Consider the following 24075-nt stretch of genomic DNA (forward strand, 5'->3'; position numbering starts at 1 on the left):
CATCGTGCGCGCCGCGCGCAGCCGGGTCCCGCGCCCGACGACCCCGGGCAAGCGGCCGTGCGACGACGACGACAGCAGCGGCAAGACGAAGCTGCAGGCCCTGACCACCACCACCAGCACCGACGAGATTGACGGCGTCACGCTCAAGCCCCAGCCGCACGCCCGCCGCCTCACCACCACCGCCGCGTCGTGCATCGTCGTCGTCGGCGCCGACGCCCAGCCCGCCAACCTGCAGCACGGCGCCATCACCCGCAAGTTCTACAGCAAGAACGAGCCGCCCATGAGCGTGCGGCAGTACCTGGCGCGCCTGCACCAGTTCTGCCCCATGAGCGCCGCCGTGTACCTCGCCGCGTCGCTGTACATTCACCGCCTGGCCGTCGAGGAGCGCTCGCTGCCCGTGACGCGCCGAAACGCGCACCGTCTCGTGCTCGCCGCCCTGCGCGTCGCCATGAAGGCCCTCGAGGACCTCGCCTACCCGCACGCCAAGTTTGCCCGCGTCGGCGGCGTCAGCGAGACGGAGCTGGCGAGGCTCGAGATTTCCTTTTGCTTCCTCGCAGGCTTCGAGCTCGTTGTTAGCGAGGAGATGCTGCGCGCTCACTGCGATGTGCTCCGCGAGGAGGGCCGCGAGCGCAGGCCGGAGAGGAAACCGACAACTGGAGGGTAGGTGTGGAAATTCCAAGGGGGTTTTAATGTTTTTTTAGTATACTTTTCTTCATACGGCTCATGAGGCATGATGGGCTTGGTTTGATGGGGAGAAAAATCCTCACGTGGCTCATGATGAGGTTGTTTCTGGATACTTGTTCATATGGGATGATGGCGTGCATTCACAGCATTGGACTGGTTGAGGCGATTCTATACCCAGGGATATTAATACGATAATTGGCATGTCATTTATTGACTTTGATACTCGGGCATGTTGAATCGATGTTGCATGTCGTGAATTATGTCACGACATTGACTTTTCCATACCTGGCGATACTCTATTCGACGACAAAAAAGGTGAAAAAAGTAAAACGTACAAGGATAAAAGAGCAACCGAAAAACAAGAGCAAGCTAAAGAAAAACCAATTGACAGCCCTTGCAAACTCTAAAGCACAACCAGAGGCCTGTCTGTATTCGACCACTCAGTACATGGCTTGTGAAATTGGCTTTGCAACTTGTGCGCCAGTAAAGTGAAATATATCAACTTTGCAATTGATACAGAATATTCGAAGTTACTCGTAAACCTTGCCGTAATACGCAAACCTTGCCATAATACGCAAACCTTGTAGAATAGTTTGCCTATATAACACTCTGAGCCCTCAATCTGAGCCATCCAGTCAAAGACAAGACCAACTTCAAGGACAACACACAACTCCAAGAAAAAGACACAAAATCAAAGTCAAGACACAACTCCAAGAACAACACAACTCCAAGCAACACAACTCTAAGAACAAAGCAACTCTAAGAACAACACAACTCTAAGAACAAAGCAACTCTAAGAACAACACAACTCTAAGGACAATACAACTCTAAGAACAATACAACTCCAAGAACAACACAACTTTTCAATTCTCTCCACTACTCCGTCAATACTCCGACTCTCAACACCTAGACTCCATCTCTCAATTCCCAATCCTTCCAATCATGTCAACCACGCCTCCCACCATGCCAACGACCATGTCCATCGCCATCATGACGGTAGCCATGGCCTCCGACAGCGCCGACCAGCGGGCCTCGCAGTTCCACGCCTCGTTTCGCTGCTTCGAGTACCTCTACACGCACGACTACTCCTCCTCGCCGTCGTCAGCGCTCGCGGACATTGGCATCCCCGACGACGACGCGCTGATGCGGCACGTGCGCGTCTACCAGACCGCGCGCTTCCTCGGCGTGCCGCACCTCATGCAGCTCGCCACCGAGAAGCTCGCCGCCGTCGTCGACAGCGAGCTGCTCGACGGCCGCTTCCTCGACGTCATCCGCGCCGTCTACCACCCCGCGTACGCACCACCCGACGACGCCTGCCTCATGCGCGAGACCGTCGTCGAGCTCGCCGTCGCCTACAGCGATGACATGGGCCCGGCCCTGCAGGAGCTGCTGCAGGAGCGCAGCCTCACGTTTGATGTGGCCAGGTTCGAGTCCGACTTGTTGCAGTTTTTATTGGGAGGCCGCCAAGCGCCGTGAACCAGATGGTTTCCAGATGCGGCGCAGGTCAACTTGTACTCATAGCTCATTATGGTTGCAAAGCATAGAGGCAAAATGGGGGTCTTGTTTCCGAGATTTCCGATGGAGAGTTTCTTAGGCTGGATTTTTTTTTAATTCTGGATAATTTACGCTTATTTCCCCGCACCCCGTCCCTTTGTTCATTTGTGCCTGAAGAAAACCCCGCCAACTGCCGTAGCTCGGAGCCGGCTAACCCCACAGTGGCGGGGAGGCGTTCGGGACCTGTCTCGGCCCATGAAGTATTTGGAAGCCTCCCCATTAGGTACAGAGGCCTAGTGTATAAAGAGGAGCTGCAGGAACACCACTACTTGATTCCATCCCGTCTTGCATCCCCAAACATCCCATCCTTCTCTCACCAACAGCCCATCATGTATACAGCGTCGAGCGCCTTCTTTGACGCCATCTGGGAGGCCGGCGTCACCCACTGCTTTGTCAACCTCGGCTCCGACCACCCTAGCTTCATCGACGCCATGGTCAAGGGTCAGCGCGAGAACAAGGACACGTTTCCCCGCATCATCACCTGTCCCAACGAGGTAACCCCCCTCCCCTCTACCAAAACATCACTCGCTCACCCGCGCCCTAGATGGTCGCCATGTCCATGGCCGACGGGTACGCCCGTCTGACCGGGAAACCGCAGTGCGTCATCATCCACGTCGACGTCGGCACGCAGGCGCTCGGCGCGGCCGTGCACAACGCGTCGTCGGGCCGCGCGCCGGTGCTCCTGTTCGCGGGGCTCTCGCCCTTTACGCTCGACGGGGAGCACCGCGGCAGCCGCACCGAGTACATCCACTGGCTGCAGGACGTGCCGGACCAGCGCGCCATTGTCGCGCAGTACTGCCGGTACGCGGGCGAGATCAAGACGGGCGCCAACGTCAAGCAGCTCGTCAACCGCGCGCTGCAGTTCGCCGTCTCGGACCCCCAGGGCCCCGCGTACCTCTGCGGCGCGCGCGAGATCATGGAGGCCGACGTCGCGCCCTACGCCCTGCGCCAGGCCGACTGGTCGCCCATTGCGCTCGGCGGGCTGCCGCGCGGCGCTGCCGCCACCATCGCCGCCGCCCTCGCCGCCGCCGCCCGGCCCCTCGTCATCACCGGCTACGGCGGCCGCAAGCACGCCTTCGCCCCCGCGCTCGTGCGCCTCGCCGACGCCCTGCCCGCGCTGCAGGTGCTCGACACCGGCGGCAGCGACATGTGCTTCCCCGCGGACCACGCCGCGTGGACGGGCATGCGGTTCGGCGTCGAGCCGTGCATCGAGGCCGCCGACGCCATCCTCGTCATCGACTGCGACGTGCCGTGGATCCCGACGCGCTGCAAGCCGCGCGCCGACGCCGTCGTCTACCACATCGACGTCGACCCGCTCAAGCAGGTCATGCCCGTGGCGTACATCCCCGCGCGGGCGCGCTTCCGCGCCGACGCCGTGCAGGCGCTGGAGCAGATTCTCGAGAGCCCCGCGCTGCGGCAGCCATCGGCAGGCCACGACGCGGGCGCCCAGGCAGCGCGCGTCCAGGAGGAGTACAGGGCGCGGATCGAGCGGATCGAGCAGGCTGCGCAGCCGCAGGCGGATGGGAGGTTCGGCGCCGGCCACCTGTGCAGCCAGCTGCGCGCGCTGTGCCCGGAGGACACCATCTGGGCCGTCGAGGCCGTGACCAACACGCCGTTTGTGCACGACAATATCCGGCCGACGCGGCCCGGGTCGTGGATCAACTGCGGCGGGGGCGGGCTCGGGTGGTCCGGCGGCGGCGCGCTGGGCATCAAGCTGGCGACGGATGCGGAGAGCGGCGGGCGCGGCAAGTTTGTGGTGCAGATTGTGGGCGACGGCACGTACATGTTCTCGGTGCCGAGCAGCGTGTACTGGATCTCGATGCGGTACAAGATCCCCATCCTGACCATTGTGCTGAATAACAACGGTATGTTTGTGATTTGCGACGAGGGAGGATAGAGAGGGCAAGCTAACATTGACAGGATGGAATGCGCCGCGGCAGTCGTATAACCTGGTGCATCCGGACGGGCTGGCGCAGACGGCGTCGAATGACGAGATTAACATTGCGTTCAACCCGACGCCCGACTATGCAGGCATCGCAAAGGCCGCGGGGTGCGGCGACATCTTTGCAGGGCGCGTGAGCGAGGCCAAGGAGCTGCTAGGAGTGCTGCAGGAGGCCATTGACCATGTCAAGGCGGGAAAGTCGGCGGTGTTGGACTGTGCTGTGGTGTTTGGCTGCTGATAGACGGGATGGAGACTCGAGAGGATACAAGGTCACAGACAGCTGGTAGCGTGTAAATCGCCAATATATTAGGGCCTACTCTCTATTTTCGCCAGTTCCCAGTTCACATCCGCGAGAAATTCCTGGCTATTCCAGGACGTGATACAGCCCTCCCAGTATGGATCGTGTCGATGCTTAGACTGGCTTTCCTCATTGTAAATCCAAACAGCATTCGCATTCTTACTCCCTAGGCGCCGCTTCTTACGACCAGCCTCCTCCGCTTGGTCTGGAATAGAGGACATGTCTATTCCTAGTCCTGGCGGCCTTGCCCGCTTTGAGGGGTCTCCGGGTACCTGTGGCGAATCTTTGCCTCCGAACATCGCTCTGGGGATGTTGGGAATGTGAGATCCAGACTCAAATGCCGAGATGGTTTCTGAGGCCGCCGATCTCAACATCGCTTCAGAAGCTTCTGATAAAGGCATCTGAGCAGCCATATTCTCAATACAGCACATCTCGTAGTGGTGACGTAACGCTTTGCGATTGACGATAGAAGGTAGTTTGGCGAGAGTGCCATGGTATTCTAACAGGACGTCGTATGGCATAAAGACACGAACCCGTAGCGTCTGAGGATGAATAGAAAACAGTCGGGCATCGAATAGCTGATGGAGATGGGTAAGTAATATAATACCATTTTCAGCTGCCCAAGTACGATCCCAGGCCGCGCGCAGCCGCCGCGGACTGTATCTATTATTGCCGAAGGGAATCGGGACGGGATAGACATGGGAATGCTGCTGCGGCACGATATGGCATACTTGCACAGCTGGGCCGACAGTTGGGTTCATATACCATGATCGACCTTTGCCTGTAACTGCACACGTTGTACTAGCGGCGAGGCATGAAGTGCGGAAGGCTGCCATGGTTCGACGAGCGTCATCGGGGGAAATATCGAATAAAAGCGAGCTGACCATATCTGTGACGTCTTCGCCCCCCCCTCCGTCGGTATCAGGTTGCGAGTCCTTGTTTGGTGAGACGAAGCCGGACGCGGAGCGTTTTGAGGAGCTTTGGGAACCGCCAGTGGGATGCGTTCTTTTTCGATATGGTGACCGAGCAAAGCGCGGGTCCCTGGATCCCTTATTCGGAGGAAGGTATCGTTCGTCTCGGCGGAGGGAAGGATAGGGTATATGCTGAGCACATCCAGCTAGACCGTATACTTGTTAGCTATATACCGGCCACTGATAAAACATAAGAACCAATATACCTTGTAAATGGGCTATGAACGGTTCCTCAGGACCAAGCCCACATTCTGCATGTCGCACAATATGCAACTGGACTATAGAAGGCTGTATAATATCGGAGGATGAATCACATAACGGTGTAGTGATAAATCCATCAAGATATTGGCCCGAGATCATTTGGGGAGAGGAGATTGACGTAGTAGAAGAATCGTCCTTGACCGGCTGCAACGAGCCATCAGTAGAGCCTCCATACCCGAATGCGATATTTGCCCATGCATCACTGCTCTCGTTGTCTTCTGCTCCATCGCTGATTGGAATATTGAAGCAAAGCCGCAGCTCGTTCACAATGTCGTGATAAGTCAAGCTGGTACTGCCAGGCGGATGGAACAGACCTGCGAATCGGTCACCTTCAGGGCCACAAAGAATATGAACGTTCCATCCAAGGGTACGGAACTGCGGCGTTACTACAGCACTAAACATAATGTTAAGCTGCGCGATAGTAGATGCGGGTTATAATCGTGCTTTTGAAATTTTGGTGTTTATTAGAAAGGTGTCCTCGTGTTGTGAGTTAAGTGGAGTTCACCATGTGCACAGCAGCAAGAGACCCACAATGGCAGAAAGCCAGAAAGGGCGAGCGGTGTGCGAATAAGTGAGTTCAGGATCCAGAGGCGCCGGATACGCCAAAGGCGTACAAGATCGGGCCGAGAAACAGGTATAATAAGGGAGAGATTTCCCCTCCTAATTGAAGGAGTAAGGCAAAAACAATTACAAGTTCGAATACAAAATATTTTTGACTCCTCTGCGCAAAATTGCTCTCAGTCGTGACTAGTTATCTGATGACCCCATCAGCCTGCTTACATAATTCACGAGATCTAGTAATGTCACTGCGAGTAACCAAGTGTATTGTTATAGACAGACTATTCACATGACTACCATTCTTTTTCTTCCGGCTAGTCAAAAAATACTTGCTAATAGTCATTGAAAGATTACAGATGCAGGGATGAATGCTGTCGCGGGAGTTATGTACATGTATTAAGTCATATACCAAGGATGCGCATGTCGTGATTCTTTAGGACTCTCATTACATCGTGACTCCGTCGTGCCTTGGCACTAACTCGCGTCTGTACGTCTGTGCGATGCACACCACTGTCAAGCCGTCACTGTCCACCGGCCACTGTCAAACCGGCACCCACCGTCGCCAATACGCCATCACTCAGCCGGATCGATGCTTTGCGGGTTGCGAAACACGCTCGTCGGATCGAATCGCTTCTTGAGCTCGCGCAGCTTGGGCAGCTTGTCGCCCCAGTAAAACTGCTGGGCGGCGGTGCGGTCGAGGTTGGCGTTGATGTAGCCGGCATAGGTGGTGTGGGCATTCGGCGCGCCCTTTTGCACGCGTGCCTGCACGCCGTCGACAAACTGGACCATCTTGTCCGAGACGCCGAGCAGGCCGACCGAGTAGGACTGGTACATGATAACCTTGTCGCGGTGGGGGTAGGCGGTCGCGTTGTCGGGCACGTCGGAAATCGCACCGCCCTCGTTGTCGAATATGACAAACCAGAGCGGCGTGTCGGCGTCGGCCTGGCCCATGTAGCGGAAGAGTTCGTCGATAGACTGTTCGCTGAGGAGATCCTGTGGGCGCAGCGCGAGCGAACGGCTGACAAACTTGCTGGCGACGTTGGAAAGGAACAAGCCCGTCTTCTCGGCTATGTGGGCGAGGCTGCCGAGCCAGTCCATTACGGTGACGTGGACGGGTCCGGCGGGCAGCTTGTCGGGGATGCCGCTGGCCTTGTACTCGTCGAGGGTGCCGTAAAAGGTGCCGGTGATGAGCACGCCGAGCGGCTGGACGATGAAGAGCGAAGTGAAGCGGCGGTCGAGATCGGGGTTTCCGACGAGGTCCTGCCACTTTTTGTACACGGGCGCCATGTCGGCCTGCTTGCCAAAGCTCACGCTGTACGTGTACTCGACGACGCTGCCGGGGGCCGCTTCGGTGCGCACGACGAACTCGGTGATGATGCCGAAGCTGGCGCCGGCGCCCTGGAGGCCCCAAAAGAGGTCGGGGTTCTTTGTCTTGGAGGCGCGCTGGATGGCGCCGTCGGCGGTGACGACCTGGACCTCGATGACGTGGTCGAGGGCGGTGCCCCAGATGCGGGAGGAGGGGCCGATGCCACCCTGATTTGTTAGTGGTTGCTTTATTCACAAACATTGTTATTCGGGGTGACATACAATGGTCGCGTGGCCACCGATGCCGACGCCGGGACATGTGCCGTGGGCCATGGCGCGGTTGCCGTTGGCGTGGAGGTGTTTGTCGAGCTCGCCAAGGAGGAAGCCGGAGCCAAACGTGGCCTGCCAGGTGGTCTCATCCATGGAAAAGTGCGTGAGATGCTGGAGGTCAATCATGAGGCCGCCATCGCCGCCGCCGAGGCCGAAGTTGCTGCGCCATGTTAGCTGGGGCGCAACGCACGTCCTGCTCGTGGTCCTGCTCTTACGCGTAGGAGTGGCCGCCCGACTTGGCCTGAACGTGGTAGCCGTGAGCGACGGCGCACTTGACGGCAGCGGCCACGTCCTCGGTCGTCGTGGGCCGGATAACGGCGGCCGGGGTGACGGGGACGGCGAGGTTGTAGGGCTTGACCCAGTTGGCCTGGTAGAGGACGGCGCCGCTGTAGGCGACACAGTCGGCACGGCCAGCGCAGACGGCGTTGAGGCAGGAGGCGATGGGATTGCTGGGTGTGTTACCCATGGTGGTGGACTGAACGGGCTGGAGTGCTCAGGCGCTGGTGCAAGATGGTGCTTGGGCGGGCAGAATCGAGTCAAACGCGGTGCGGCGCTGCAGGACAGGACCAAGATCAGAGGTCGAGGCGGTTGCTGCGGGTCGGGGGTCGCAGCTTCATATATAGGGACATATAAGGTGACTAGCATGGGATGGGGTCCCAGTTGCTAGCGTCTGGATGCTAGACACAGTCGATCAATAATGAGGCATCGGGTATTAAGACATGACTGTGCATCACAAGGAGGAGGGGCTGTCAGAGGCGGTGGGCTTTGGCGGGCCGTCATGTTGCGCAGGCGCACGCGAGAGGACGGCGTGGACACATGCATGCCGAATTTCGATTCATGGGGAGTGTGCAGCTGATGGTGTTGCGACATTGTCTCGCTCATGTTGGCTAGTTGCTTGGAAGGCATATTGGGTTGGCAGATGAATCATTCATTGGTCAGGGGGTCGAGGGACCAGGGGCAGAGTAGACTGTGGAGGCGGCCGATTTCGTCGTGATTGGTCCGATGATCTTTGGCGTGGCGGCGGACTGTCGAATCAGGACATCAGACGCCTGCAGTTACAATTTAGAATTACAAGGGACGGACAGCCAAGATACATATGTGGCTAGGATCACAATAGCATGCGCGCTAATGCACGTCCGTATTCTTGCACAGTCTAGTGTCGCTGGTGAAGAACGGTGTGTCCGACGACAAGGGCAGCGTTAAGCTGACCTACAGGTACATATGCTTACCTAACAGCGATACACGAATACGAGGTGATGCCACAATTGCATTTCAATTTCATCCCATCATCAAATAATCTACTCTTTATATATAACCACCACATCCTTCTCCACCGTGGCGACGACTTGGTCATTATCGTCCCTGACTTGACCCGTGCAAACATATCTCTTGAAGCCTCTTGTAGAAATGTTCTGTTTGGAAGTCAGTAACCACAAAGAGCAAATCCAAATGGCGAACGGTGAACTCACATTAAGAAACATTTCATCAATTTCCTCCAGCGTACGGTCCTTGGTTTCTGGAACATCGAAAAAGACCCAGAGCCAACCCAAAACTGTCACACCTCCAAATATAAAGCCCAGTTTGACGCCAATGTTGGCATACTGCGGATTCACGAGGTACGGAGCTCCGCACGCAATCAGCATGGCCGACAGCCAGTTGACCGTGGTTGACATGGACAGCGTCTTGGATCGCAGACCGTTGGAGGGGATTTCTGTGAGCACGGTGATGGGGAGCGGACCCCAGCTTGCCGAGTATGCGAACAAGTAGATGCAGACACATGCCACGAGGAGATTGGCGGCCGCGAGGCTGTTTGGCTTCGCTGTGCCGACAATGGCAAACAGGAGCATCGATATGCCACAGACAGCACTGCCCATCAGGAGCAGTAGTCGTCGCCCAACTGTCCGCACAAGAGGGAACGCAGCAATGGACCCGCCGAGGCCACAGCAGCTGGTGATGACGGTTGTGAGGAACGGCTGCTTGATGCCGGATAGTGCGAAAAATAATGTTCCGTATCTAGGCGACGGGAAGAAACATTGTCAGCTAATGTGAGCCAGGATACAATCTTGCGAAAGACGAGCCCGCAAAGCTGCACCGGCTGCTGTCTTCAAGAAATGCTGCTAGTTGGGGACAAGAATACGTACCCTGCGATGAAAGATATGCCAGTGAAGGACTGAAAAACAACAAAGATCAAACTGATGCGGGTGCGCCTGAGATCTGTATTCCGAAAGCAATCCCGATACGTGGTGGAGCCTTCCAAGCTGCACTCAAGCTCATACATTGCTGACATTTCGCGGATCTCGCTTTCCAGCTCCTCTTCGGGCCACGTTGAACCTCGTAGATCGCGGAGGGCTTGAAGAGCATCGTCGGGGCGACCCCGAGTAATATACCATCCTGACACGGAGAGGTGAGATTGTCAATCATTGGATGCACTAGCCTGCCGTGAGAAGGTGTAGTGATACTCACTTGGTGTTTCGGGCAGCAGAGGAATGAGACACAGCATGATAAATGGCGCAATCATCATGACTACGACAGGGGCTCTCCAGGCCCATTTACTGCTGAGGCCATGCACACCTTGGATGATACTGGCGCCGAGGAAGGCTGTCAAATTGACCAGGCCCTGGTAGAGCATGCTAAGCGGACAGACTGTCAGCCAAATGATGCGACGGTAGTAACACGGACAAGGAAAAGCAAAAAAACTTGCGTTATCAATCCTCGATGCTTTGCCAAGGCGACTTCACTCCAGTAGGTTCCGCAAAAGTTGGCAGCAAAGCCGATGCCAGCGCCACTGAGAACGCGCCCAAAGATCATGACGCCCATATTCGGCGCGACGACCTGGACCAGGGGACCGATCAGGGACGTGCCGGCGCAGCAGTACAATCCGGCCTTGCGACCATACCTCGTGCCTACGGGGCCGGAGAGGACGCTGGCGACGATGGCGCCGACGAGCAGCAGCCCAAACAAGAGCGTCTGGCCCGAGGCGGTGATGATGTACTGGCCGGTGAGCGCATCGACGGACCCAAAGTCGCGCTGGAACCGTGGGATCACAATGGTGCCCGAGATGGCCGCTTGGTCGAAGCCAAAGAGCACCGGGCCGAGCGCGACGACGAAGCAGTAGCTAACCGTTCTTCGGTGGCTGCGGGACCACGGGTCGCCGACGGCGATGGACTGCGACATGGCTAGAGTGGCAAGGGCAATTGAAGGCTAGAAGAAAGCGGACTTGCAGTCAGGCCACAAGAAGATGGAATAACAAATGATGAAAGAATTGTGGAATATTCTCCTGTAAACATTGGACAAGAGCTGCGCCTGGTATATAAGCTGCTTCACTTGCTGGAACGCGGGGTATCGCTCTTCTATGGAGAATCGGCAGCACAGGTGGGGTCGTCTGCTTTTAATACTCGAGACAAACAAGGCTGAACTGAATTCCGGACATTAGATTGCTGTCTGGCAAGGCTGCTCGATCCTGGGGTGCCGCCCGCCTTCACACGGTACTCCGGGCGTCAATGCCGACCAACACGGTGATTATGTGGTGGCGTATCTGCTGACGCTATTAACAACGCCAACCGCGGGCGCTGCCCCTGAATGAAGGTGAGGGGATATGCGGCAGCACAATTGGCGGAATGCACCGACTGTTGAGTCTCCGTCTTGACGGGGGTTTCGACTCCATCTGCCTTGACCCCGAGATCCTTTCCTCACACATTGAGGACTTGACATGATGATGAAAGAGAGATTGCAGCTCATGGTACACAATTCAGAAAAATTGATACGAAATTACACATCAGCGCTGACACGATTGTGCAACCCGTGGTCCGCAGCCTGTCCCATCTGCTGCCCCGAACTTACAGCTTACGCATCACGTCAAACATGGAAAAAGAGCAAAGTCATAGCCTCGGTGTCAGCGCCCATCTCAGATTATCCAAAATAAGTAAAAGATTTGTAGACGCTCCATGTTGTTCTCGTTCCTGCCCCATCCGTGACAGTCATCTTGTTCTCGTTCCTCTCCCCTCCATAGCAGTGGAAGCTACCACCGTCATCAGACATGACCGCAAACGTCATTGCATCTAAATTACTCTAAAGTTATAATTGATGGCATCCCTCCAACCCTTCTCAAACAGCTGCCTAGGACTCGCCCACCCTTGACGATGCCCCGACCCCTTCGACTGGTAGATGCTTTTGGATCAGCTCTGGATTCCAACAAAGTTCCTTTCCTCGTAGAAATTGCCCCAATCTCGCTTCCGTATTGACCAGTGATTCCCAGCGCGGCGGCTCCTGTTGACGGATTTGGATTGTCGTCCCGCCACAAAAGCGAGCCACATGGTCGTCGGGTCGGGCAACGCGTGGCCAGAGTTGGTTGTCGTACGCCAGGTCTAGTACCGCACCGCTAAAGGCACGCGAGGTTGCACGAACCCGAGAGTCGGCTGTCGGTTCTGTTACGGCAGGAAAGTAAAAGAAGAAGGCATTATCCAACGAGTGGTACGCATGGTTTCTGAGCCGCGCGTCGGTCGCAATCGTGTCTGGTTGCTCGAAGCTATACAGATAGACATCGGCCGCACGCGCTGGCGGACCCGTGGTCTTTGAAGGATTGTTGCTTTTGAACTGTGCTTCGGCGATAGAGCGGACAGCCTTGTCGAATATCGCATCGTTGAGGTAGTTCACGAGGGCGTCGGCGACATGAGAGTTCCCTGCAGACGGGGTGGCACCATTTGCACGATCCACATCGACCACACCATACGTGGAAAACACCTCGTCGGAGTAGCCGGGCAGAGTATATACGCTCTTCCAGGCTTTCAACAAGCTGTTGGGAGGCAGGTCTTTCCATGCACTGCCCATGAGCGCAAGCTCCTCGCTCAGTTGGCCAACCACGACGCGATTCGCCCAGTCCGGAAACACAGATACCTCATCAAACTCACCGCTGGGCCAGTTATCAAAAAATATGGGATCCGTCGACAACGTGTTCTCCAGTCTGTTCTCGCCTAGCTTGTCAAGCTGCTCAAAAGGCAGCTGTCTGAGCGTTTTGAGCTTGTTGCTCACACTTTCGTGAGCGATACCCAGTGTCTCGCACGCCTTGTCAAAAGTAACCTGTGTGCTTGCAAAAGGGCGCGGTGCTACCGTGGCAGGAGACAAGAGCATTGCGTTGCGGGCCACGGGGTCGTGGCTGCGAAGATGGGCAAGAACCGAAATGGCACCAGCCGACTCCCCGGCGACTGTAATCCGGGCTTTGTCACCGCCAAAGAAGTGAATGTTGTCTTGAACCTACAGGACGAGCATTAAAAAATGACATGCTTTGAGTGTGTGTAGAGGGCAGCGCGCTAGAAAGAGACACGATACAGAAGAAGACGAGTCTCAATTGGTCGAGTGACTTACCCAATGTAGTGCCAGTCTCTGGTCATGGAAGCCAAGGTTGGCATAGCCCTTTTCACCGCGATCGCGAGCTTCTTGGCGCAGTTCTTTCGAGGTGAAGAAGCCCAACATGCCCAGCCGATAGTTGATGCCAACGACGAGCACAGGTTGGTTGGCCTGAATGGAACGGGCAACAAGATACTGTCCATCTGAAATTGAGAGATTTCATCAGATATTGAATTCAATTTTGACAAATTTTTAAGGACAATATGCAACACAGCTTTGGAGCTTTGCATGAGACATACCACATTCGCATCCACCATCTCCCCAGCGAAATGAGCCGCCATGAATCCACACAATTACTGGCAGCAGCGTAGAAGAATCACGATGCTCTGCGGTACTTGGTAGCGCAGTTGCAGGCGCATAGACATTCAAGTTGAGGCACTTGAACTCGTCGGTAGGGTCCATGTGGGAGAGACGCGGATATAAATGGCCTGTGAGCGTGTGCATGACATCGATGAACTGCGGCGGCCGCGGGCCCCATTGCACCGTTTCGAGCTCCCCGCGAGGATAGTCCTTCAAATTGAGAGGTACAGCCTCATGCCACCTGCCTGGTATTTTCGCATACTGGAGATTGCGGAAGCTGGCGACTGCGGCTTGGTCCGGTAGCAGTGGCTGCGAGAGCAACCCGTTGAGTGTCAGGTCTTCAACGGTGAGGCGTACTGGCGAGTAAATGGACGACTTGGGAGCGATTTCCGAGCCCTCGAGGACAACGCATGAACAAGTGGCCATGATTTCGTGACAGAGGTGCTGAATGCGGTGCCTTGCGTCGCTGGGCTAAAGAGGGACTATAAATTGGACGCATATTAAACATGGACGCAGAATCATATTATACAATGGCAATTGCAATGGAAATGCGACTTTTACTGGTCGGGAGAGTCTTGAACACAGGGTCCGAATTGCACGCGGAGCTCCGAGTGATTGATAGACGAGACCAACAAAACGTCGGAGCCTGATTCGGAAGCCTCCGCCACCACACGCCAACCTAACGCCAGCCACTTTCTAACCGGCGGTCAGTCTATTTCCACTCGGCGGAGCGCTCCGGCAGGCACGGCTGGTGTACTAAGAGCGCTGTCATGCCGGAATGGCAATGTGTTGTCACATCCTTTGACAACGGGTATGTATGTAACCGTCGCCCAAGTACTACGGCTGGCCACTTGTTCTGTAAAACACGCCGAGGCAATAAAACATTAAAGATACTATGGAAGTATATTTGCTCTTCGTGCTAACAAACTACCTCTTCAGCTACTTGTTGGCGTGATGTACCTCCCAGAACGGGTCGTCCGTCGAGTCCGTATGCCGCGCATACTCCTGCGTCGTCGCAATTTCCTCCGCCACATCGCGCCCATACAGCTTCGCCACCATCTCGAGCATCGCGTCCATGCCGGCCGACACGCCGGACGCGGACCAGATCTTGTCGCCCTCGACCCAGCGCGCGCGCTCGACCCATACCGCGTCGGGGCTGCCCTCGCTCGCCGCCTCGACGACCCAGCCAAACTTGGACTTGTTGGTCGTGGCGCGCTCGCCGTTGAGCAGCCCCGCGCGGGCGACGACCACGACGCCCGTGCAAATCGTCAGCACGAGGCGCACGTCGGGGAACCGCCGCCGGATAAAGTCCACGGCCGGCTGGATCGTCGCGCGCGTGCGCGTGCCCTGCCCGCCCGGGATGAGCACCACGTCGAGCGCGGCCGGCGCGGTGGCAAAGGTGTGCGTCGGCAGCACCTTTTGCTCCGTCGTCTGCTGCGCGTCTGGCGCCGCCGTCGTCACGGGGTCCAGCGTCGCGGCGAGCAGCGCGAGCGACAGCCCCGGCGAGGAGGGGCTGCGCCGCGACAGGATGCGCGAGAGGAGGTTGAGCGTGTCGATAGGCCCAAAGACATCGAGCGCTTGGAAGCCGTTGAACAGCACCATGGCGAACCGGGTTGGTGGTGCGGCGGCTTCGGGCGTTGCCGGCGTCGCGTCAGTGTTGGGAGCTTGTGTTGTCATGGTCGCTGAGCTATTTGAGGCTTGTAGCTAAGGAGTGGTTTTGAAATAGGTGTCTTGATACAGGCACGGGGAAAAGCAGACAGGGCATATATACAAGTGACGCGGGTAGCATCTTGACGACGCGAAGCGGTTCCGGAGGTGTAGTGGCGGATCCAGAACGGGAGCTAAAGAGGACTTTAGTTTAGGAGCCATTTCTGCCAAGACTACACGACTTGTCTCCGACGCTAATACAATGATTCCACCTCAGTCCCGGGTGGCCGGGAACACGGGAGTACGGGGAAGGGCGACATCCGAAACCCCGATGAAGAAGAAAACAGCGAGGCGGTAAGTGTTTGTATTTAGCATGGTAGCACAATTGGATTTAATTGCACAGTTGATTGCCCGTCCTCGGTAGGCACAACTGTTACTGTACCTGGGCCATCATCGCACAAGAATCATCGTCAACTAGAACAGACAGCAACCAACCACTACAGCTATCCTTTGAATCAATATATCGTACAGAGTAAGCTTGTTGACATATAATGTATATATCGGCAAACCAGGTTCTAGGGGCCCTTTTGGACCCTCCCCTCCTAATTTATCCCAACCAACCAACCAACTGAGCGGTCACGCGCCGGTTTACCGGTCCACGCCGACGCCTCAAACAACGCCTCGCAAACAACGCCCGTTGACGGCCCCACACGTGATCCTTTCCTTGGTCCTTGGGTTGGATGTTGGACGGCTCTCTCTCTGGTCGGAGTATGCGGTGGTGTCTCGTAAACCACTTCGTCCTCCGACACTGCGCACTCTGTGTTTCGTATAGCGTTGGCGGAACCAGGCCATGGTGACTAGCTCAAGGGACGGCAATGACGGCGCCGCGCCTGGGAAGCACGCGTGTCTGTTGTGCGGAAGACGCTTTGCTCGGAGGTTCGTCCCCGTGTCTCCCCGCTCGGCGCACTGGAATGCTGACCCATCGCTCTGAATCAGCGACTCGCTCAGGCGCCATGGTCGGACTCATGATGGCGCCCACAGAGCCCGGAAGAATAGGAAGCGCGCCTGTTTGGCTTGCGCGAGGTACGAGTTACAGCTACCCGGTCCCAAATGCAGTCGCTTGTCCCTGTTGTTGGGATGCCCTCACGGCACGTCGCTAACGTTTCTTCACCTTTGGCAATGATAGCTCAAAGACCAAGTGCAGCGAGGAGACGCCTTCCTGTGAGCGCTGCGATGCCAAAGGGCTAGCTTGTGAGTACGCAAGCGAAAACTTCCAGTTCCGCCGCCATGGCTCGGTCCTGGAGAGGCAGCCTCGGCAGACAGACGCTGCGACGGAAGAGCTTCTATCGGCCATCACAGGGCCAGCGCCTGTTACAATGACGGCGACGTTGTTCGAACCTTCATTCTCGGACGAGCAGGTCCTGGGTCACGACTTGCCTGTGGCACCAGCAGCCATGGGCTATTCTGAGGTCCTGCCGGATGATTCTGGAACCGTGAGACAACAACCAGAGCCAGCTTGGTGGTCACAGGCGGCCCTGGACCTCTTTATTGGAGTGGCAGACTTTTATCCAGCATACAGCAGTCCCTCGGCCTGGGCCTGGCAATCTCCAACTGACCCTCTCGACATAGCTACAGCGCCGCTCTCACCCATGGCATCTACAGCCACGGCCGCCGCCCCGTTCGGTTTCGCCTTTGACGCGGTCCCGCACGAGAGCGGCCTGCAGAGGCCAGACTCGCAGCTGTATAGCATGAATTCTACATGCGCCGCGACTACTTCTAACGAATCCAACGAGACGAAAAGTCACGAGGAATCCCAGTACGTGGTAGCCTCCGTGGGCAGACTGCCACCACCATCGTCTGGACTTGGGCAGCCTCCACGAGCGACGAAGAGTCTTCCGGCGTTGACCGGCGGACCAGACGTAACTATAGAGCCCTATCCTCTTCACTTTTCGCTGCCTTCAACTACACCTGCCACCCGCGAAAAATTGGAAAATTGCCTGCGACTGCCTTTAATGCAGAACCTATGGGCACACATGTCGATAGCGCAATTTCCGTCGGGGCCGCAACTCGACTACCTCGTTGATCTATATTTTGCCAACTTTGACATGGTATTCACCCCATCCGTAACAAGCTCTCTGTATTGTGTAAAAATACTGACATGGCTTTTGCAAGCTTCTGCCAATGATTCATCGACCTACGTTCGATTCGGGCACATATCCGATTCTGACCCTGTCCATGTGCGCCATCGGTGTTCTTTATTCCGGATTCGACAACGCGCACGGATTCAGCAAGGCACTCTGTGAGCTTTTGCGACGCTTGTTTGTATGCTTGGTACGTGTCATCGCTGCTGCGAATTTCACATATCGCTCGTGCCACGAAGAAATTAACATGCAGTCGTAGAGCGAACAGAACGCGATAGTGACGCGCAGTTACGAGTTCCTGGCGGCACAAACGCTGCAGTCGGTTCTAAGCAACAGCAGTAGCGGAAGACGCCTGTTTGAGTTTGGCGACAATAACCGGAGCTTTGTCGTTGCCAGCGCACGCGCGGCGGGCTTGTTTGCGACTCGCAGGCATAAAGCCGGAACAGGTCCGTATTCTGGAGCGGCAAGTGTACAGGAGCAGTGGATGGCATGGATACAAGCTGAGCGCTTGCGCCGTCTGGCGTGGTCAATATATGTGAGCAGTCCGAACATTGTTGGGCGAGTGTGTGTCTGGATCTGGGGGGCTGACAACTTTCATGCGGTCGTATCAAGATATTCGATGCATCAGCTACGTATTACCGAAACTGCAGGCCGCACCTGTCCTTGGCCGAGATGAACGTCGACATGCCGTCCTCGACCAGTCACTGGGAGGCCGAATCTTGGCGCGCCTGGGCGTCATTGCAGCCCTGGACCAACGGCGCACCTCCGAGAGACGCGCCCTTCCGAGAGACCTTGGACCGCCTCGTGGCGCGGCATTCAAACACTAACCCAGGGCTCAATGGCTCTCCCAACCCCTCGGCCACAGCAAACCCGCGCATGGCCGCGGAGAGTGAAGAAACGGAAGAATTCCACCTCATTCTCATGGCCACGACCTTGTTGCGCACAGTCTGGAACTACCGTCATCGGATGCAGTCGCAGCAATGTCCGGCTCCGATGCCCGAGCTGTTCACGCCCTCTGTCTCTGCCCACGACATGGACACGGCGCTGTCTCTGCTGACAAGTCTCGCAACCAGCACCCCGCTGCAATCTATCGCGCGTGCGTCCGGGGTTGAAATTCAGGATGCTGGCGTGCAGTCTTTTCACGGGCTCCGTGGCCTGCATGAGGAGCGGCGATATTTCGGCTTGGTGCACAGAACCAGAATCTCGCTCGTCGCGCAGATCATCGCTGCGGACCAGGTGAGCAGCCACCTGGATGCCGAATGGCATAGAGGAGCAGCGTCGGGAGACGGCCATGCGCGAGAGGTTGCGACAGAGCGGCTGCGTGCATGGGGAGAGGCACATCCCCTCGAAACCCGTCGCATGGCCCGGATCGGCGCCCAGCTGCTGGCCATCTCCAGGCTGTATCCATACCACATGCCGCGCGAGCCCTACGATGCGTTTCGCGCCGGGCTGCTGCTGTGGACCATGGCGCCTCTCATTCGAGCCGCCGCCCTGACAGCTTCCTCGCAAGCACCATCCGGACGCGCGGCCACCCCGCGACAAGTGTGCCAGCTAGACTGGCTCGGCGACCACGACACGCCCGAGGGCACCACTCTGCAAAACTGGATTGACCACGGCGGACACCGTTTTGTGCTTCGGATGCATGAGATACCCGACATATGCACAAGGCAGGGCAGTCGCCAGATTCTCGTCAGCACGTCAAAGGTGCTTCAGAAGCTCCATGTCTGGGGCGCTTCGGAGGTGTATCGGGATATTGTGCTGCGAGCCTTGCGCGAGGATGAAAGGGCGCACCTGGATGAGAATACGGCGGTAGGCACGTAGTTCTTCCAAGTCTGGGCTGTAGCTAGGATATGTAGCGCTTGGTTTTGTGGTGAATGCTGCGTCCCGTGTGTGTATCTTGAGTGCATTGCGCATGCGGCTGGACCAGACTAGCCAACTTGCCAAACCTAGAGATGTAGGCCAGCTAATACTCATGGTCGTGGAAATAGTCGATTCGACCGACTCCATCAGTATTATTCCTGTGACCTGGTGTTGTGACGACAAAAGCGGAATTCCGAGTGGCGGGAGAGGTGGTGTTTCGCGGGGCCGATGAAGGCTCGATGCGGATTGTGCCAGCCTCGATCCAGGTCTTACGACACGTGTGATTTTACAGGAAATAAATAAAAGATTGCTAGAGTAGTTGCTGATTTTGGAGGAATTAGCAATGGCCTTTTGTACCAAATCTGCGCTTTTGTCATGGGGTGATGCAAAGAGAGATGATGATGATGTATTGTGGAGGTTCTGGTACCCCACGGCTTTGCTGTTGTTACGAGCTGGCTGCACCCAGCATCTTCTGGAACAGAATGACCAGCGTGTACCTTTATGCATACAACCAAGAATAACACTGGTAGTATTGTTGCTATAAATTCTTTTACCTTCCGGGGGATTTTGGCCGTCAATGATGGCAGGTTGTCGCTGTTGCCTTGGCCAGCCCATGGCAAGTCCCCTATTTAAGGAAGAAGGAATCAACTATATAATATCAGTTACTAATATTAGAAATGTCTATCCGTAAGACATATTTGACAGGCTACATGGTATGCAATATGTATGTACTTGGACACCTAATAAATCACTGATTCCCTGACACCCTATCGCCTTATCGTGTTATCGATTTCTTCACCCCCTCCCTGTCTTGTCCCATCCATCCCTTCCTTCATCTCCTCATTCATCTGCTTCTCCTGCATAGTAATCGCACACTCCTGATACCGATGCCATCCAATCATCGCCCCCATCGACCGCCACACGCTGCAACCCGACGCACACCTCATCTCCTTCACGAACCAGTGCCCGCACTTCGTATTCGCTTCGTAACGTCGACCTCGAGCCATCATGTTCTGCAACCTGAAGCAACGAGCTGCGATGCCCATGGAAAAATTCAACCACTCGTGGCGCACAAACGAAAAAGCACACGCCCCAGACCATTATTTGTCCGAAAATCGATTCAATATAGCACCTGTTCCGCTAGCTTCTCCACACCTGTCCGAGGTTGGCGTCCGTTCACCGCGGTTCTCCATCAACAGATCGGTTCCCCAGTTCCTTTCCCAAGTTTCTTCCCTGGTTTGTTTCCCCGGTCTCTTCCCCAGTTTCGTTCCTCAGGAGCTAAGGACCCTGTCCTGTCCTGTCCCTGGTGAGATAACATCTAGCATCTTGCTGTCTTGAGAAACTGGCGTGATGCCATCCCCTGCTTTGCCTCATAAAAAGACCCTGAGCACCTGCCATGGTCCAATCCCCAAAGCTCGCGGGGTCATGGGCTACTGTTGAGTATACTCGAGATTGAGTTTCAACTCCATCACCATGTCACGAGATCAACCAGTAAATTCCTCACATATTTTTTTTAAATGCTTTCAGAAAACTCCAGCCCATGGCACGTAAGTGGAACTACATGATCTAGTAATACAAAAAGGGTCGCTGTCATTCCCCATCACAGTTTTGCGCCCACGATATCCAAGAAGCCCAATACAGAAACAAAACGCCCAAAGTTGCACAGATCCGAACATCCCAATAAATAAACAAAAATGCCTGCCAAAGTCCCAAATGCAAGCATCCCAAGATCAGATCGGTTGCGTCAGTCGCTCGAGCCTATTGCCAAGTGCGAGAAGTCCGGTTTACCAGCTGGTAGAGCCTGGTTCCCCAGTGGGAGTGGCGGGTTGGACATCAGTAGAAGAGCTGCTTCTGCTATCCCCATAGATATCTGACATGGCATCATCGGCGGGCTGCGGAAGTGAGCATATAGTACAGAATGGGTGCTGCTGGTCCTGCGTGCTGGGGCCAGCCTCCGCGGCCTGGCGGCTTTCCTGCACCTGCGCCCATTCCGCGTCCGTCTCGGGCCAGACATAGAACGCGCGGTTGGGATCCATGGGCGCCTGGTCCGCTGTCGGAGGGGGCTCGCTCGGCCCGGCGGCGCCGCTGCTGTTCCGTTCGGTGCACATGACGCGGCGCGACCTGACACTCGCGGCCCGCGCATCGCTGCGGTCGCGCGACTCCGAACGGCCGCGCGGATAGCCCCCCGCCCGCCGCCGCGGGTGCTGCTGCGCCGCGAACAGGGCCGCATTGGCGCGAGCGGCGGCCTGGTGCGCGTATACGCGGCTATCCTGGGCCTGCTGCACGAGGCGCTGCATGTCGGCCATCCGGCGGTGGCTGCGGCTCAGCATGTACTCGAGCGCGATGCGGCGGCCGGGCGAGTACGTGGGCAGCTGGAGCCCGGGCGAGCTGAGCTCGCTGGCCATGCCGGCCATGTGCTCGTGCATGCCGGCCACGAGCGCGTCCTGGCCCGACAGCAGCCACTCGGCGTGGCGGGTCTGCGCCGCGAGCTCGCTTTCGAGGCCGGCGACTTGCCTGCGCAGTGCGCGGATGCGGAGCGCGGTCGTGGGCGCGGCGTGTCTCGGCGACGACCGGAGGCGGAGCATGGCGTTTTCGCGCTCGAGTTGCTGCACGCGCGACTCGATCACGGCCACGCGGCTGGATGTGGCAGAGTCGAGGTCGGCGACTTGGCTCTGCACCGCGCGGAACTCGGCCTCGGGGACGGCGGCGTGTCGCTGCCACCATCTCCGTCTCTGTGCGCGGAGGGCGGCGTTGTCGCGCTCCACTCGGCGGAGACGCAACTCGAGCGAGGCCATGCCGTTGGGTGTGGAAAAGTCGACCACGGGCGTTACCGGGGGCGTTATTAACTGAATAGGGCCGTGGGACTGAAACTCGTCCATCTCGCTACTCTGGGCCGCGTCTGGATGCGACTGCTCGTCTTGGTTGTGGGACATTGTGACGTACTGAAGTATGGTGAGTATATTGTAGTCAGTTCGTTGATAACGGATGACTGTTGGGTGCGAGGAGAGTTGAAGACTGCTGTGGCGCTCAGTCAACGAGTACTGTAAGGATTCTGGGTCAAGACCAGACGGTTTGGTTGTAAACGGGAGGCTTTTGAGAATGGTGGGATGACAAAGTTGAAGAGTTGGGTGAGGTTGGATGAAACAAAAGCATGTCTAGGGACACAGCAATTTTATAACCTGCGAAAGAGAAAGAAGAGTTTGCAGAAAATAATATTATATTAGGTTTGCAAAGCATCTCGCTTTCTCAAGGCCATGAATATGCAAACCTTGTCTCGCGCTTCCCCATACCTGTCAACCTAACTGGGCCACTAGACGCGCTATGCGAACCACCATTCTACCATATTGGGCGGTAAACTTTTCAACACTGCAAAGTCTAAACCCATTTGGCGTACAGCTGCAACAATGTATTCAAAGTTTTCCTTGAGAAACCCCGCCGTCCAACTCTCCTCTGCCAGGCGTGCTATCTGCGGCACACTCTCCTGCGTCACCAGAGGATCCGCCCACGCCACCTCGACCTGACCCGACACAACCAGACTCCTAGCCAACGCAAGGCCTGGCGAGTTGGCTAGATGTGCCTGTCCCGCCTTGAAGCCCATGCCCACTACCAGCACTCTGGGGCGGTGGTGGCGGTGGTGGCTGGTGTGCCTTGTCACAGTGTCGAGGATGCGGCGGGCCTGGAGCGCCGGCCGCGCGCGCATCCTGTCCGTGGCGCTCTGCAGCAGCGGAAACTCGTCTGTGGAAAACAGATAAAAGGGGTTCACGGGGATGCAGTGGCCGCCGACGCCGAGACTCGGGGCAAAGGGCAGGTAGCCAAAGGGCTTGGTGGCGGCGGCGCGGCAGACCTCGAACGGGTCGATGCCGTGGCTGGCACAGGCGTCGGCCATCTCGTTGGCGTAGGCGATGCAGACCATGCGCTGGCAGTTCTCGTAGAGCTTCATCATCTCGGCCACCTCGGGGCGGGACACGCGCACGACGCTGTCAAACGCGACCTCGTAGAGCGCCGCGATGGCATCGCCCGAGCCCGGCACCACGTCGTCGAGCCCCGCGACGACCTTGGGGATGGCCCGCGCCGGTGGCTCGCTCCTCCCTGGGTCAACGCGCTCCGGGGACATGCCGGCGAAGAAGCCCCGTTCGGCGGCCAGTGGCCCAAGCAGGGCGCGCGTCATGCCCACGGCGACGGAGCTCTCGATGACGACGGTGCTTCCGCGGCGGGCGTGCCGCGCAACGACGGCCAGCGCTTGCCGGAGGTAGGACGAGTCGACCTGGAGGTCGGGCAGGAGCAGCGTCGGCACGGCGATGAGGAAGTGCGTGGCCGGGGCGAGGTCGCTGGGCTTGCTGGTGAAGACGGCGGCGCCGGTGTCGGTCGAGGAGCGCTGCAGCGTGGCGATGCGCGCGGCGGACACGTCAAAGCCGATGACGCGGCGGCCGCGGTCGGCAAAGGCGTGGACTAGGTGCTCGCCGACGTAGCCGACGCCAATGACGGCCACGGTCGGCTCCTGGCCGGGCCAGATGGGCGGGAGGTGCTGCACGTCCTCTTCCGGGTCGACAACCTCGCTTGGCGGCGTCTGGTCGTAGTAGGTGGCCATGGGGGCCGGCTCCGACACGGCATCTTCTCCGCCGTGGGATGTCATTGGAAGGCTCTGCATCGTGATTGGAGTCATCGTTTGCTGGTTTCGTTGCCTAATGTCGATCAACTGACCCAAAACAAGGACAAGTGCCCAGACCCCGGGCTGCACCGACTAACCGGCGCAATATATCTAGGCATGGACACGAACGCTCGACTACACCGGCCGTTTAATTGCAACGCATATCGCGCATA

General features: G+C 57.1%; 9 protein-coding genes across 9 annotated transcripts; 3 read left to right on the top strand and 6 right to left on the bottom strand.

Moving 5' to 3' along the window:
• Positions 1 to 1647: 1647 nt before the first annotated feature.
• CCM_08086 (uncharacterized protein) lies at positions 1648 to 2160 on the top strand (the record flags this gene model as incomplete). The annotated part of the gene is made up of 1 exon (XM_006673225.1): positions 1648 to 2160. One exon carries the CDS (start codon positions 1648 to 1650, stop codon positions 2158 to 2160), a length of 513 nt encoding a protein of 170 aa, XP_006673288.1.
• Positions 2161 to 2567: 407 nt separating this feature from the next.
• Positions 2568 to 4418, top strand: CCM_08087 (acetolactate synthase; the record flags this gene model as incomplete). The annotated part of the gene is made up of 3 exons (XM_006673226.1): positions 2568 to 2732; positions 2783 to 4103; positions 4159 to 4418. The coding sequence occupies 3 exons, from the start codon at positions 2568 to 2570 to the stop codon at positions 4416 to 4418; spliced, it is 1746 nt and encodes a 581-aa protein (XP_006673289.1).
• Positions 4419 to 4486: 68 nt separating this feature from the next.
• CCM_08088 (uncharacterized protein) lies at positions 4487 to 6112 on the bottom strand (the record flags this gene model as incomplete). The annotated part of the gene is made up of 2 exons (XM_006673227.1): positions 4487 to 5595; positions 5656 to 6112. 2 exons carry the CDS (start codon positions 6110 to 6112, stop codon positions 4487 to 4489), a joined length of 1566 nt encoding a protein of 521 aa, XP_006673290.1.
• Positions 6113 to 6841: 729 nt separating this feature from the next.
• Positions 6842 to 8369, bottom strand: CCM_08089 (FAD-binding, type 2; the record flags this gene model as incomplete). The annotated part of the gene is made up of 3 exons (XM_006673228.1): positions 6842 to 7801; positions 7856 to 8063; positions 8119 to 8369. The coding sequence occupies 3 exons, from the start codon at positions 8367 to 8369 to the stop codon at positions 6842 to 6844; spliced, it is 1419 nt and encodes a 472-aa protein (XP_006673291.1).
• A 469-nt stretch (positions 8370 to 8838) lies between these two features.
• Positions 8839 to 11077, bottom strand: CCM_08090 (sugar transporter, putative; the record flags this gene model as incomplete). The annotated part of the gene is made up of 5 exons (XM_006673229.1): positions 8839 to 8952; positions 9373 to 9916; positions 10045 to 10294; positions 10367 to 10520; positions 10601 to 11077. The coding sequence occupies 5 exons, from the start codon at positions 11075 to 11077 to the stop codon at positions 8839 to 8841; spliced, it is 1539 nt and encodes a 512-aa protein (XP_006673292.1).
• A 1001-nt stretch (positions 11078 to 12078) lies between these two features.
• CCM_08091 (carboxylesterase) lies at positions 12079 to 14032 on the bottom strand (the record flags this gene model as incomplete). The annotated part of the gene is made up of 4 exons (XM_006673230.1): positions 12079 to 12267; positions 12308 to 13153; positions 13265 to 13449; positions 13546 to 14032. 4 exons carry the CDS (start codon positions 14030 to 14032, stop codon positions 12079 to 12081), a joined length of 1707 nt encoding a protein of 568 aa, XP_006673293.1.
• Positions 14033 to 14545: 513 nt separating this feature from the next.
• Positions 14546 to 15283, bottom strand: CCM_08092 (DJ-1/PfpI family protein; the record flags this gene model as incomplete). Its single annotated transcript, XM_006673231.1, has 1 exon — positions 14546 to 15283. One exon carries the CDS (start codon positions 15281 to 15283, stop codon positions 14546 to 14548), a length of 738 nt encoding a protein of 245 aa, XP_006673294.1.
• A 1346-nt stretch (positions 15284 to 16629) lies between these two features.
• Positions 16630 to 19215, top strand: CCM_08093 (uncharacterized protein; the record flags this gene model as incomplete). Its single annotated transcript, XM_006673232.1, has 4 exons — positions 16630 to 17361; positions 17426 to 17584; positions 17654 to 17808; positions 18045 to 19215. The coding sequence occupies 4 exons, from the start codon at positions 16630 to 16632 to the stop codon at positions 19213 to 19215; spliced, it is 2217 nt and encodes a 738-aa protein (XP_006673295.1).
• Positions 19216 to 22573: 3358 nt separating this feature from the next.
• Positions 22574 to 23917, bottom strand: CCM_08094 (UDP-glucose dehydrogenase/UDP-mannac dehydrogenase, putative; the record flags this gene model as incomplete). Its single annotated transcript, XM_006673233.1, has 1 exon — positions 22574 to 23917. One exon carries the CDS (start codon positions 23915 to 23917, stop codon positions 22574 to 22576), a length of 1344 nt encoding a protein of 447 aa, XP_006673296.1.
• Between the last annotated feature and the right edge of the window lie 158 nt (positions 23918 to 24075).

Source organism: Cordyceps militaris (genome assembly GCF_000225605.1).
Source record: "Cordyceps militaris CM01 unplaced genomic scaffold CCM_S00006, whole genome shotgun sequence".
Lineage (NCBI taxonomy): Eukaryota > Fungi > Ascomycota > Sordariomycetes > Hypocreales > Cordycipitaceae > Cordyceps > Cordyceps militaris.